The sequence below is a fragment of the Orcinus orca genome, chromosome 19 (genome assembly GCF_937001465.1).
Source record: "Orcinus orca chromosome 19, mOrcOrc1.1, whole genome shotgun sequence".
In the NCBI taxonomy this organism is placed as follows: Eukaryota; Metazoa; Chordata; class Mammalia; order Artiodactyla; family Delphinidae; genus Orcinus; species Orcinus orca.
The window spans coordinates 34,952,727-34,968,001 of record NC_064577.1 but is presented as its reverse complement, the minus strand read 5'-3'; the positions used below and the strand labels follow the sequence as shown (position 1 = coordinate 34,968,001).

The window sequence follows — 15,275 nt, the reverse complement described above, 5'->3', positions numbered from 1 at the left end:
TAGAAAGATTAAAAGATGTTTTAAACCCCTTTGCCTCCCCCGCACCCCGTATTCTTTAAATTGTGACAGGAAAGGCAATTCAGGCATGTCTGATCTCTATCACCCTTTTCCTGATGGTCTACAGCTACATCAAAATGGTCAAGACCACTTCAAGATCCAGTGACTGTCAACTGTTCAAAGAAGTACATTTAAGTAGGGAATGCAGCGCAGCCATTAAATATTACTGGGAAGGATACTTCATGACATGGTAAAAACAGGATGTTGTATGAGTCAATTTTAGGGAAATTGGCTGAAAAGTAAATTCATTAACACTTTGCAGGATGGACCAAAATGCTAACAGCAGTTATCTCTGAAGTATGGGATTACTACTGGTTTTGCTTTCTTTGTGTGTGTTTTCCAAGTTTTAAGAACCATGTTAATTTTCCAATCAGAAAAGAAGGGTTCAAGGTACACTGTGCAACACTATTTTAGACAATGAGGCTTTGACGCAGTTGGCCAGCAAAGTACCTCTGATTTCAGGCTGTTGACAAGGACACGGGACTAAACGGCTCTGTTAGGTCACCCACCACCAGGGGACGCTAACCATTGAGGATCCTGAACTTACTGGGGGAAGAGCACCCTCGCAGGTTGCATTCTTCTCTGGAAAGTTTCAGGAACTCTGGAGAAGGCATTCAGCTGGGATGGATCTATCAAGGGGTCAAATTTGGAGATGTGGTGCATGCCATTCTGATCTGAGTCTCTCTGACCAGGGGTTAGCAAACTCTTTTTTCTGTAAAGGGCCATGTAGTAAATATTCTAGGCTTTGCAGACCACATGAGCTCTGTTGTAGGTACTCATTCTGCTGGTGTAGCATGAAAGCAGCTTAGATATCCACAGATGAGTGAATGTAGCTGTGTTCCAAAATAACTTTATTTACAAATAATGTCGTTTGTCAACCCCTGATAATCTTCAGGTTTCCTAACTTAGTTCAAGAAGCTGAAGTGACCGGGCACAAGCCACGGCAGTCCCTGTGAATAGATGGGTCATTATGGAATGTCACTCCTCAAGCGCTTTCCATTCCAAGGGTTGACTAGTGGTGACTCTTCACACCGAAGGAAGGGACGCCCATTAACGCGCTAATGTTTTTAGTCATTTAATATGTTGGTTCCCCCCCAAACTAAACCATGAGTCCCTGGAGTTTGAGAAACAGGTCTGAATTTTTAACACCATCCATGCAGCTCACACAGTGACATCTAAATAGTGCTGGATGTGCTCTTGTTGAATACTGAGTGAATGAACCAGTGTCCTCCCTTTCCATGCTGGTATGAAATGTAGTTCTTGGGTGACTCCTCTTGGGAACCACTCAAGCTCTGTCCAGGCAGACTCCACCTTGAATGGGACACCCTGAATTCTGCACAAACACACCCATACTTTCTAGAAGTATTTGTTCTTGCCAAGGGCAGGAAATTTCTAGAAGATGTCAACATGAAGAAACAGAGCCTGGCCAAAGCTGTCCCTTCTAGAGAGTTTCTTAGTTTATCTCAGTGACTGTCTTCACAAAAAAAGGTTTTCAAATTGACAACGTTTATGACCTTAGATAGTTCTTCTGGGCACTTAGGTATCTCCTTGGCCTCCTGCATCTTGTTTTGCATCTCCTTGGCTCAATGACGGCACCAAAGGGGTCACCTTGTCAGAACTCTCTTACTCATTTTGCCACAGCCTCAATTTTCATCTTTCTCAACAAATGCAAAACATGAAAATGAAGTAGAAATTAATAAGTGAAGCCCTGCAGCTTCTAGATACAGGTTCTTCCCTCAATGCGTCCTGATGGAACCCACAACCCAATGTCAGGGTGAGGTTCTTGTAGGTCAAACCATCCACTCCCAAGGGGATGGGGATTTAGAAATGTATCACCCCGACAGAAAGAGGTGGGGCAAAAGCCAGGTCAGAAGTGAATTTTAAGCAATACTAATAAAGTTCCTGGCTAAAATTTAGCGAGAGTCAGAATGCCTCACGAGGTAAACATTTGCTGGAGGGTTACGCTGATTTTTTAAGGTGGGATTCGTGTGCGTGTGTGTGTGAATATGTGAACATATGCACAGCCCAGAAAATATGTGTATCCATGTATGTGTGCACACATACACCTGATTGCATTCATTCTTCTAAGCAAATGTCATTGAGAAGATTTGTGTTCAATCCAATGATCTAGAGTTCCAAGGTCCCCATCAACCTTCTTGATCCCCAGAGACAATCACTCCAGATGATAGAGATTTCTGCACAGAGGCCATGGAAAGTACAGAATGATGAGAAGAAAAGCCAGAGCTTCACTGAGGTCCCAGGCACAGATCGTGCTGCTGGCCCTGGCCACACAGGAGCTGTGAGGGGCTCTCAGAGTCCGTGAGGGGAGAGCGCGGTATGGATTGGGGCGGGGCATGGGGTGGGGTGGCAAGGGGGCTACTCACGCTGTTGTTGCTTCCTTTGTTGTCCTCATACTTGGTTTCTATATGAATGGAGAATTTTGGCAGAAAGGAACACTACGGAAAAAAAGAAAAGTTTCATCAACACACCGTCCTTTCTCTCTTCACATCTTCAGTTTAGCCTCCGGCTGCTCTCCTGACCGTTTGGTTGCGAGCACTGTCCACAATCAGAAATGTTAAGATACTAGTTCCATGTCCGTATGCAAGGAAAGCCACCTTTTTGGCAACGTGAACACGATTTCATCCAGGAGTCAGGCCGGAGAGAATAACTAAGCAATCAGGCAAGTCGCCGAAGAGGACATTTCCCAAAAGAATATGCTTTATGAGTCCGACCACAGGCTTTAGAAGAGCAACCCCCTGGAACAGAGACAATTCCAGTTCCAGGGTGCTTCACTTCAGGGAGTAGCCGCCACTGCTGGATGCCTGGGAACCAGCCTTAACCATGATGTACATATTCATGTAAAGCTAGAGGCGGTAGCGTAGAGCTTTAAGATTATAAGTTACTTAGGCCTACCCAGGTGACCCAGGATAATCTTTCCAAGGTAAAGTCAGTTAATTAGCAACCTTCATTCCATGTGCAATCTTAATTCAGGTTCCAGCAATTTGAACATATACATCTTTAGGGAGCCATTATCCTGCCTAACACAGGGTGGAATGTGTGTGTGTTTGTGTTCTGTCTTTTTACTCTTGAATAAAATATCTAGAATTTGGTGTTAAAAAAAAAAAGATTATAAATTACTGAAGTCAGACAGACTTGTTTTAGTTTTGGATTTATCACTTGATAGCCATGTGACTTTGGACAAGTCATTGAACTTGTCCGAACCCCAGCAATATTGAAACAGGTAAAATAACGATTACTTAACAGTGACATTGTGAGGGTTAAATAAAATCATGTGCATAAAAGGTAACAGTGCTGGGCATCAAGCCAACTTTGCACAGAGGGCAGCAAATCAGTATGAGGCTGCAGCTGAACTTGACATGAAATGCGGCCTCTCTTTCTGTCGGCACAGGGGAGAAAAACCCCAAATGCACACCATCCTGGAGTCCCCGTCTCCTTGAGCTCATTCTATGTATTCAGTAGACTATAAGGGTTAGCATAGCTTGAGAAGAGGATTTTTTTGGTTTGTTTGTTTTTTGCGGTACACGGGCCTCTCACTGTTGTGGCCTCTCCCGTTGCGGAGCACAGGCTCCGGACGCACAGGCTCAGCGGCCACGGCTCACGGGCCCAGCCGCTCCGCGGCATGTGGGATCTTCCCGGACCGGGGCACGAACCCGTGTCCCCTGCATCGGCAGGCGGACTCTCAACCACTGCGCCACCAGGGAAGCCCGAGAAGAGGATTTTGATGGATGTCGATGTAGCCTTCCTCCTGCTGCCACTGAGCAGGGCATTCACCTTCTCTACCACCAGAGATGGGATTGAAGACTACCGGCTAAAATGACCTAGCAACTCCACTGGGAGCTGCTGGTGTTGGAGGAGTGAGGCTTGGGCCAATACGCTCACAGTCCAAGAGGTTGGCGCCTTTATTTATTTATCCAACATACATAGAGCACATATTCTACACCTGGCACTGGTCTAAGAGCTTCCAAGTTCTAATTCCTTTATTCCTTGTCACCACCCTATGAAGTAGAACTGTTATCATCAGCCGTGTGTTAAAGATGAGGAAACGGAGGCACAGAGAGGGTAAGTAAATGGCCCATGATCACGTAGGTAGGAACAGTAGAGTTGGGATTGAAAGTCTGGTGGCCTGGTCCCCGAGTCCATGCTCTTGATGACTACCCCACTGGTTCTCAGCATGGGATCTCTGAGCCAGTAGCAGCAGCACCCTGGAACTTCTCAGAAAGGCAAATTCTTGGGGCCAATGCCAGACCCAGTGAATCAGAAACTCTGGGGATGGAGCCCAGGCATCTGTGTTTAACAAGCCCTCCAGGGGTGCTGATGCAGGCTTAAGTTGGAAAACCACCTCACTATACCATGCATGGGAAGGAAAGAGAGAGAATGCATTATCTAAAACCCCGAGGTCCACAACATGCACCCTTGCCCCATGCGGTCACCCCACCGTGACCGTGACCCCCTTTCAGCCCAGCTGAGACCCCCCAGTGGCATCCGTGCAAGAAGGCAGAGGCCTTCGATGTGCCATTGGTAACTCTGCTGGCGTCACATGCCTGTGTGCACTCGGCGTGCATCTGTCTTAATCTGGGTGAAACAAGCAAGCTGAACGTGACTAAGGAAACGGAAACAATCAATCCCAGTACCTGCTTTTCTGGGGAATGAAGCCCTGCGATCATTCAGTAACACTTTCTTTGCTGTCTCCTCTCAAACCTCTCACTGCACAACTGCTGCCCTCACACCCAGACCCAGGGAGTTCTCCAAGGAGGGGCCCCCCATAGTGAATCGAGATGGAGCGGCTCAGAGCCCCACGGCAGAGCTCTCAATCAACACGTGAACTTGAGGACACACACCTGCAGAGACCCTTTTAAAAATAACAAGCTTCAGGTGAACCGATTTGTCCTTTTTAACCCATAATTCATGAGGCTAAATCCAACGTGTGCACAGTACAAGGTGGTGAGAGAACAGAGCTGTTCAGGGTGGGGAGGTGGGTCTGGGTGCGTCAGAGTGGAACCCCGCAAGGAGTTTTTATCGGTTGAATCTCTAAACCACTTAACTAAGGTCAAACAAATGAATTTTAGCATTTGGGTATTAAACCCAAATACAAAATGCAAAACTCTTATGCAAGGTAACAGATGTTGTTATTTTTGAGTCAAGGACTTAGGTTATTTTCATGTCAGAATGGTAACCCTGCCAGAGGCTAGAAGTGCACCTGGTTTCCGCAAGGCAGTGGGCAGACCTGGGTCAGCCAGGCCAGCTCCAGGCTGGTCAGTGCTGTGGGATCTTCCCAGACCGGGGCATGAACCCGTGTTCCCTGCATCGGCAGGCGGACTCTTAACCACTGCGCCACCAGGGAAGCCCTCCTTTATTTTTTTTTTAAATTTATTTATTTAATTTATTTTATTTTTGGCTGTGTTGGGTCTTCGTTGCTGTACGCGGGCTTTCTCTAGATGTGGCGAACGGGTGCTACTCTGTTGCGGTGCACGAGCTTCTCAGTGTGGTGGCTTCTCTTGTTGCGAAGCACAGGCTCTACGCACGCGGGCTCAGTAGTTGTGACTTGCGGGCTCTAGAGCTCAGGCTCAGTAGTTGTGGCGCACGGGCTTAGTTGCTCTGTGGCACGTGGGATCTTCCCGGACCAGGGCTCGAACCCGTGTCCCCTGCACTGGCAGGCGGATTCTTAACCACTGTGCCACCAGTGAAGTCCTGCTTATTCCTTTATGATGCTTCTTATTCTTCATGAATCAGAGAAAGATGCTGCCTTCTTTATCCCAATGGAAAAATAATATAATGATCAGAACTGAGACATAGGAGTCATCAGACCTGAGATGTATCAACTGGGGCAAATTATTTTCCCATCCCCAGCCTGTTTCCTCATTTACAGAATGGGGACTCTCCTTCTCTACTCTGTAGGCATGCTGAGAAGATCAATGAGATAATTCAGGTAAACCCAGCACAGTGCCTGGCACAGAATAGGTGCAGGGTTAAAAATATATGTAAGTCTCTTCTCCAGAAACTTGTTTCATTGATTATTTGCATCTTCTCCCTGCTTCCTTTCTACCATCTAAAAATATAATGAAAAGTATCACATTCTTTCTCTCTTCCTTTCTTCCTTCCTTCTCTCCTCCCTCCCTCCCTCCCTCCCTCTCTCTCTCTCTCTCTCTTTGGCTGTGCCGGGTCTTAGTTGCAGCGTGTGGGATCTTTTTAGTTGCGGCACACGTGACCTAGTTCCCTGACCAGGGATCAAACCCGGGCCCCCTGCATTGGGAGCGTGGAGTCTTAACCATTGGACCACCAGGGAAGTCCCCAAAGTGTCATATTCTTAAAAAAACAAACAAGCATCAAGTTCCCTCAGTTATGTTTCTTCCTCAAGCTACAACCAATCCCATTCCTCCTCGTCTTCACAATCAAACTCTATTAAAAGAACAGTCGATGCTTGCTGGCTCTACTTTTTCATCTCCTACCATTTTTTTCTCAACCAGTGCAATATGGTATGGAAATGACTGATGATCAAAGAATTTCCAAAGCAGCAATTGATTCTGCATCCACACCCTGTAGGGCTCTCTACACTCTTCTATGTGATGAAGCAATTCCTCCTATGATAGCAGCTCCTTCCCAGCCTTCTCTTCCCTCCTCCATTCCTTCAATGAAGGCGGTCCCTTAGGTTCTGCCCTCCACCCTATTTTCTTGCACCAAGTGATCTCATCTGCTCCTGACTTTTCCATGACCCTTTTTTATGAATCCTCCCAAATTGACATCTTTCACCCCAACTGCCCTTGTCACATGTCCAGTTGCCCACTGGCTGTCCCCAACAAGGGTCCTCTAGGCCCACCAAACTTGAATGGTCCATACCGAACTCAAATGTTCTTCTGCACTGCACGAGTTTCCCAGGGCTGTCAAATTACCACGAATGTGGCTTAAAACAACAGAAATGTAACCTCTCACAGTCCTGGAGGCTATAAGTCTGAAATCAAGGTGTTGGCAATGTCGTGCTCCCTCTGAAGGCTCTAGGGAAGCATCCTTCCTTGCCTCTTCCGGCTTCTGGTGGTCCCAGGCGCTCCTTGGTCTGTGGCTCAACTCCAATCTCTGCTTCTGTCTCCATTCACCTTCTCCCCTCCGTGTGTCTCTGTGTCCTCTTCTTGTAAGACATAAGTTATTGGATTTAGCTCACCTTAAATCCAGTGTGATTTCATCTCTCATCTCAAGGTCCTTAAGTAATTACACCTGCAAAGACCCTACTTCCAAATAAGGTCACACCTGAGGTTCCGGTGGACATGAATATTTAGGGGGACATTATTCCATCCACTACAGTCACCCATCACATCCAGTGAACCCCCAAGTTCTGCTGACTCAGTTTCTCTCCTTCAGGGGAAGACCTGGAGTCTTCTGTATCTGACCCGAATCTTCTTTCCGGCTTTGCCCTGTATTCATCCCATGGCCAGTCACAGAAGACCGCTTTCCATTCCCTGGAACACTTCTGGCTACCACGCTTTAATGCCTACAGTTCCCCCAGCCTGACATTTCCTTCCTAAATTTTACCCATCAGCCATCTCAAACCACTTCAGAATGATTATCCCTTGTACACACGTAGCATTCTCTTTGTTCCTTTGTCACAGCACTATCTCCTTTTCCATCATCACAATGAGTTGTCTATGTGTTTGGCTCACCAAAGAGATGATAAGCTCCAATACTATTCCAACACCAGGATCCCTCCCCTACTCCCCACTGCCATCAGGAATGGCTTAAGTCACTTTCCCTCCAGTTATTCAGGCACCAGAGCATCTACTTTAATTTCAATTTGCTTAAATCTGCTTTCTGTGACAAAGGGCTTTGCTCCAGCTGGGAAGATACCACCTAACCTAGTCATTCTCAAATATCCAGGGGGTGGAGAAGGGAGCACCCCACCTTCCAACCCTGGACTTTCTCAAAATATATGCCAGCCCCTAAAGATTCTGACACATTTCCTAGGGTGAGGGGGATTCCATATCACTGAAGGAACTGTCAGAGTGTAGGAGCAGAAAAAAAGTTGGGAATCCTGACACAACCAAACTGTTACATGATGCAAGAAGAGAGACATCAGGAGTGCCACCAACTGGCTAAAACTGTAAGATGTCCAAGGGATTCAGAGGATTCTTATGCTCTCCATGTCATTTGGGAACACTGAATGCTTAAAGTTCCATTTGGCCCATAGCAACATGGAGGAAAGACTAAAATACCTAAGGTAGGGACCTCCCTGGTGGCTCAGTGGTTAAGAATCTGCCAGCCAATGCAGGGGGTCACGGGTTTGATCCCTGGTCTGGGAAGATCCCACATGCCACGGAGCAACTAAGCCCGTGCACCACAACTACTGAGCCTGCGCTCTAGAGGCCGAGAGCCACAACCACTGAGCCCGTGTGCCACAACTACTGAAGCTCACGTGCCTAGAGCCCATGCTCTGCAACAAGAGAAGCCACCGCAATGAGAAGGCTGCGCACCGCAACAAAGAGTAGCCCCCGCTCGCTGCAACTAGAGAAAGCCCGCGCACAGCAACAAAGACCCAGTGCAGCCAAAAATAAATAAATAAATTTAAAATACCCAAGGTAGACAGACTTCTAAGATGGTCTCCAAGATTCCCAGCCCCTGGTATAATCTTGCACACTTTGTATAATCCCTCCCCTTAAGTGTAGACAAGACCTGTGAATATGATGGGATAGTTGCTCTTCTGATTAGATTACAAAGGTGATCAGATTATGTTACATTATATAAGACTTCTTTTTAGAAGAAGCAGGTTGATTTTGAGGAAGTAAGCTGCCATATCCTGAGAGGGCCACGTGGCTAGAACCTGAGGGAGGCCTCTAGGAGCAAAGAGCGACCCCTGGAGGCCAGCGAACTAGAAAACCAGACTTCAGTCCTACAACCGCAAGGAACAGAATCCTGCCAACAACCAGAGAGCTTGGAAGAGGACCCTGAGCCTCAGATGAGATTGGAACCGTGGCTGAGACCTTGATTTCAATCTGACTGAGACTCTGAACCAAGGACCCAGCTAACCTGAGCCCCAGTGGAAACTCTGAGAAAATGTATGTGTGATGTTTTAAGTAACTAAGTTTGTGGGAAATTTATTATATAGCAATAGAAAACCAATATAACACCAAACCTCAAGAATCCAACCATTGCTTCCCTGCCAAATCACCCATTTGGTTCTTATGTGAGGAAAGTATCACTGACTTTGAGGTTTGAACATATCTAGGGAAATGGGACGGGAAATCTGTACTCTTTCTTAGTTGTTCCACCTGTGATGTCATCCACTTTGTCAATGGCCACTACTTATTGCCCAGGGCGATATTTACTAGGAACTGATGCCACAACACTTGCCATTGACTGGTGTCCAGATGCAGCAGTGTGCACCTAGCCCACAGGGAGCGAGTAGGGTTGTTCAGTAGAAAGAATGCAGGTTTTGGAGTGAGACAGCCTTTAATTCAAACGCCAGCGTCTTTTCACACAAACTGAGACTTTGGGCAAATTCCTTAATCACCCTGAGCTTCAGTTTTCTCATCTGTAAAATGGATACAATACCAACCTCACAGCTGTGGGGTGAGATAACAAATGTCCAAGGCCAGGCAGTATCTGGCTGAACAGATACTAGAGAAATGTTGGCCCACCCCGTTGTACCCCTCCCCATGGAATCCCACAGACTATATGGAGAGTAAATAGAGATGGTATGCCTGTAGGGGGACCCTTCCACTGTGTATGTGCAAGGATGTCTTGGGAGGTTGTGGGTTTGCTGAAGTGGTAGCAACACAACACCTGATTGGTCCTTCCCATGACATGGATGGTGGCCAAGCCACAGAGCAGGCTTGGGTTCCTCCAGCCTTGCTGTGACCCCTGACCTGCTGTGTTTTGAGGACATGTCATCACATCTTCCAGGTCCATCCTCTTACTGTCCTCCTTTACCTAAAGGCCTAGCAGCTCCTCTTTCTGCACAGGGGTCCTCTCCCCTCACCTCTTCTCAGATTTCCTTGATCCCCTGCCAACTACATGTAGGGAAACAAGAATACTACCAGAATCTCAGTGAACTTTCTTCTTTCCTAGATCTACAGGCTTTGTGCCTGTTGGTTCACTCAGCCTTATTTTAAAAACCGAGGCTCAGAAAAGTTAAGAAATAGCATCAAAAAACAACATTTGGGAACCCCAGGGGGTCCCATGAGATGAGCCTGCTTACAGGCAGAGGGTTGGGCCAGTGACTCCCCCGGAGCCTGGGGGACATCATGAGTCATTTCGGCCCCTCCCTGCCCTCCTTCCTCCCCTGGGCCCATTCAAGATCTGGAACCTTCTCTCTCATGAAAAATCTTTTTCTCTCTCTTGTTAACTAGAAAAGCAGCTTGGCCAGGAGAAACATAACAAGTATTCACTTTATTAGACCCAGGGTTTATTTTGTCCCTAACCCTCTAAAAATAACACTGGTATCATGGAGAAATCAGATAAAAAAGGCAAAAGATCTCCTATCATCCTCTTTGATTTTCTAGCTTAGATCTTCCCAAGCCAGAAGAGTCTCACTAGTACTGCTTTCATCTGCTCCCTACCAGGACCAACTTCCTTTGTAGCCAGTATCTGAGCATCTTTAATTTGCCTTTCAAACATAATGTTATCCACTGGAATGAACCTCTTATTGCAAAGTGATCATCGGGTACCTGTGAAATCTCCAGCACCTAAAACCGATGTGCAGAAAAGCAATGTTCTCTGTTGAAGATTAAACACGTGTACTTGTATGTATTGGAAGTGATGGGAGAATCTGCAGTCGGGAAGAAGAATGCCAGGAAAGACGAGTGAAGTACCTGGGCCCCTGCAAGAATAATTTCCAGACACAGGCACACCCAGGTTCCGTGTTGGGAAAGGAAAGTAGCATATGCAAAATACATGGCAGAGCTGAATTTTCAATTCACTACAGCCATGCTTTGGAAAAGTGAAAGAGATATTTTTAGTCCAGTGATTGATTAGGGTTGCCATGGCAATAAGAAACACTTAAGAGAAGGAAACTGAATGTAAGCAAGTCTTAAAGAGAAAGGTGCAAGTGCACTGGGAATTTCACAGTCAGTTTCTGGGTGGTGCTGGCTGCAGTTTCCACACCTGCCTAGGGCGAGAGTGGATGGTGGCTGCAGAGAACGGGCCAGGGAGACAAGTCTGAGGCTCTCCGGGGGCTCTGCACTTCAAAAACACGCAGTGGCGAAACTTCTGGAAGAACTGCACCATGCACTTTGATGATCATCATTATTGTCACGCTATACCCGCCATCGCACCTAGCGCATGGTGAAAACTGTAAGCTAAAGGGTACTAATCCCTCCCCATACCAGTAAAGTAGCAATCATATTCTAACAGTGTGTTTCAAAAACTTACTTAATGATGCTTCATCTGGTGGGCTTGTTAAAAACAGATCCCAGGCTCCTCTCCTAATGACTTGCTTTCAGAAAGCTGGTGGAGTCCCAGAGCCCACACCTGAACCTAGAACTTGATTTTTCTTTTCTTTTTAAAATAACGTTATTCACATCCCATATTATTCACCCATTTCAAGTGTACAGATCAGTGTTTCTTAGTCTGTTCACAGAGTTGTGCAACCATCACCATGATCTGAGTTTAAAACATTTCATCACCCTAAACAGAAGCCCTGTGCCCGTTAGCAGTCACTCCCACCTCCCCCTTACCCCATGCCTGAAGAAACCACTAAGCTACTTTCTGTCTCTGACTTGTCTATTCTGGACATTTCATACAAATGGAATCATATAATATGTGGTCTTTTGTGTTTGGATTCTCTCACTTAGCATCCTTTTTTATGGCAGAATAATATTCCATTGTATGGATATACCATATTTAACTTACCCATTCATCAACTGATGGACATTTGCTTCCAGTTTTTGGCTATTATGAATAATGCTGCCATGGACATTCTTGTACATGTTTTTGTGTGAACATATGTTTTTATTTCTCTTGGGTATACACTTAGAGTGGAATTGCTAGTCATATGGTACCTCTACATTTAACTTTTTGAGGAACTGCCAGATGGTTTTCCAAAATGGCTGTACCATTTTGCATCCCCACCAGTAGTGTCTGAGGGTGCCAGGTTCTCCACATCCTTGCAGCACTTATAAGTGCCCAGTGTTTCTTAATCCCAGAAAGTTCTGAAATACCTTTGGGTCAAAATGATGATCCCAGGTAACCATTCCTCATGTCCAACTGAGACACACAGACATGACTCAGTACTGAGGTAAAAATGACAACAGTATGGATACTATACTAACTATCATCAGGCACTCTTCCAAGTACATGGTATATAATAATTAATCTATTAACTCCATAACCCTCATATAACTCTATGAGGGATATACTACTGTTACCCCCATTTTACAGATAAGGAAACAAAGGCAGGGAAAGGTTGCGTAGCATGCCCCAAATCATAACATTTACATGATAGAGCTGGGATGGATTCAACTCAGGCTGTCTGGCTCTGAGTTCAAGCTCATGACTCCACATCCTGCTGCCTGTTGAGTACTAGGAAAGCACACGAGTGTTTCCAGTGGAGTCGAGTGCTCAGTTGGGGGTGATGGTGGCTAAGGCCCCTCAGCATGCCCTGTGGCCACTGAGAGCAAAGAAAATATGTCCATGTGTATCCATTCAATGAGAGACGTGCCTCTTTTAAACAAGCCCAAAGAAGGAAAAACAGGAGGTACCCGAAAGATAAATTGGGGAAATATTCATTTAAGAAATTCACGGGACTTCCCTGGTGGCGCAGAGGATAAGACTCTGCACTCCCAATGCAGGGGGCCCGGGTGTTTGATCCCTGGTCAGGGAACTAGATCTCACATGCATGCCGCAACTAAGAGTTCTCATGCCACAACTGAGGAGTCTGAGTGCCACAACTGGGGAGCCCGTGTGCCACAACTAAGGAGCCCACGTGCCGCAACTACTGAAACCCGCGCGCCTAGAGCCCATGCTCCGCAACAAGAGAAGCCACCACAATGAGAAGCCCGCACACTGCAACGAAGAGTAGCTCCCATTCTCCGCAACTAGAGAAAGCCTGCGCACAGCAACAAAGACCCAACGCAGCCAAAAATAAATGAATAAATAAATTTATAAAATAAATAAATAAAATAAAATGGTAAAATGTTTTGTTTTTAAAAAAACAAAACAAAAAAAAACAAATAAAATGTTATGCAGGGTCGCGGTGGCCAGTGAGGCGTGTCCGTGGAACTTCCTGGACCAAAGAAGAAAAGTTTGAAAACCGCTGATTGAGCCCAATAATTCAATGCTTTGTTTCTGGTTAGCAGCCGGAATCCTTCCATGTCTGAGAGCAACACTTTACAAGGAGGCTTGGAGTCAAGAAAATTAAATGGAAGAGTTGAGAAGCTGGCTTGGGGTACACGAAGTATTTATAGGCTTTTAAAAGATCATTTCCTTTTAGGACTTCCCTGATGGTACAGTGATTAAGACTCCGTGCTCCCAATGCAGGGGGGCCAGGTTCCATCCCTAGTTAGGGAACTAGATCCCGCAGGCCGCAACTAAGAGCCCACATGTGGCAACGAAGATCCCGCGTGCCACAATTAAGACCCAGCATGGCCAAATAAATAAATAAACATTAAAAAAATCATTTCCTTTTAGCTTTTATCTGGAATTCAATGCATTCCTCTCTGACCATCTTGTTCTGACTGCAAGCAACATGTGTTCCCTCCTATCAATGAACATAAAACTCTATATAGACTTGACCTTCTCTCTAATGGAACCCCACTGAAGACATCGATTCCCTGGTACTATATTCTATATTATCATATTAAATGCACTCCAAAGCCATACAGGGAATTTCAGCTTGAGGTGGGATCCTTAATAAAACTGGATTTGCAAATGCTTCGTCCTGTCACTAACAGAAGACTTACATCCAGAATGTTCCAGTGAACCTGGTGAAATAGGTGTAGAGTTTAGGATTTATTACCTTCTAGGAATCTGGGGCTGGAGCCTCTGCTGTTTGTAAAACAGGAGACTGTGGGTGATGAATCTGTATGTAGAGGCAGTAGACAACCTAGATTTTAAAGTACCTTTCGACTTTCTTTATTCTTCATCAGAAAAATTTTATCCTTCCATTTGGACAGAAAATTTGCCCCATAGTTGGAAGGTAATATATATATACTCTTTTGTGCATAGAAAATCTTCAATAGACACAACAATTTCAAGAAGGTGTATGTCTGGTTGTCCCACATCTACTCAGAATCTCAGTCATCCTGCAGGGAACGATGCAAAGGAAAGAAGGGGAGATATTTGGGCTTCCTTGGCTGTTCTGGGTTCCGAGGGTCACATATGATTTTATACATCTGGGTGGGTGGTCCTAGAGACAGGATAGTTGGAAAAAAATTGCAAAGAAGATTGGTCCGGAAAAATGAGATGAGGAACCCAAGTGGAGAAAAAAAGTGGAAGAATTTTAAAGCAAAGAGAAGGCAAAAAGGAATCACATGTAAATAATAAAGATAAGGATGAATCAGAGAGTGATTTCCCAAATATAGGCTGCATCGGAAGAAAAATGGGGCCAAGAGGAGCGGTGGGGCCTGAAAGAGAAGTTGGGGAGGGTGAGAGGAAGGCAGTGTGTAGAAGGCAGAGCATGGAAATACAGCAGGAAACAGCTGTTTGTATTCCAGCCCACAGTGAGGAAATGAATGACAGCCTCTCCACTGCTTCTCACCAGCCTGCACCCTACACTGAGGCTTCTGTTCATTCATTAGTTCCTCCATTGATGAAGCCTCGTCCCTCTTCTGACATGCTGAGTAACAGCCACTCACTGGAGAAGCGAGGCCAGGAGGGAGAAGGAGCAAATGCATGAATGAAAGCATGTTTTCTCAACGGGGCAATGTTTGCTACTGGCGCTTCTATGAAAATTGAGGAGGGAAACTAAATTCAGGCTCATCCAATCTAGAGCTGGACCTGCCAAGGCAGAAATAAGCCCAGGATGCTTGTGAATACCAATAGCTACACACGACAGAGGCAGGATGAGTGAAGGAGCAGGCGGAATACATCAAATGAAAAGGAACTGTATGTAAGTAAGAGAGATTGGAACGAATCAGTGACTCCCCAAATACAGGTTGGCATATGGCCAGGGAGGAAACTTCCAGATTACAAGCCTTCTCAGTTAAAAATGGTAAGAATCACCCCTCTTAACCAACTGGGCAAATTCCTCACTTAAACACATACTATCATGTAGTTCT

The 15,275-nt window shown here is 45.8% G+C and overlaps 1 protein-coding gene across 3 annotated transcripts in view; it reads right to left on the bottom strand.

The window, feature by feature from the left end:
• The window catches only part of PITPNC1 (phosphatidylinositol transfer protein cytoplasmic 1), a 263,252-nt gene that overhangs the window by 90,607 nt on the left and 157,370 nt on the right, over positions 1–15,275 (bottom strand). For 2 of the 3 annotated variants that reach the window (XM_049701886.1, XM_049701884.1), the window contains exon 4: positions 2,442–2,513. In XM_049701886.1, the coding sequence (XP_049557843.1) occupies positions 2,442–2,513 (72 nt within the window). Of the gene's footprint in view, positions 1–2,441; positions 2,514–12,495; positions 12,577–15,275 lie in introns of those variants that run through there. The other variant, XM_049701885.1, reaches the window with a different exon arrangement.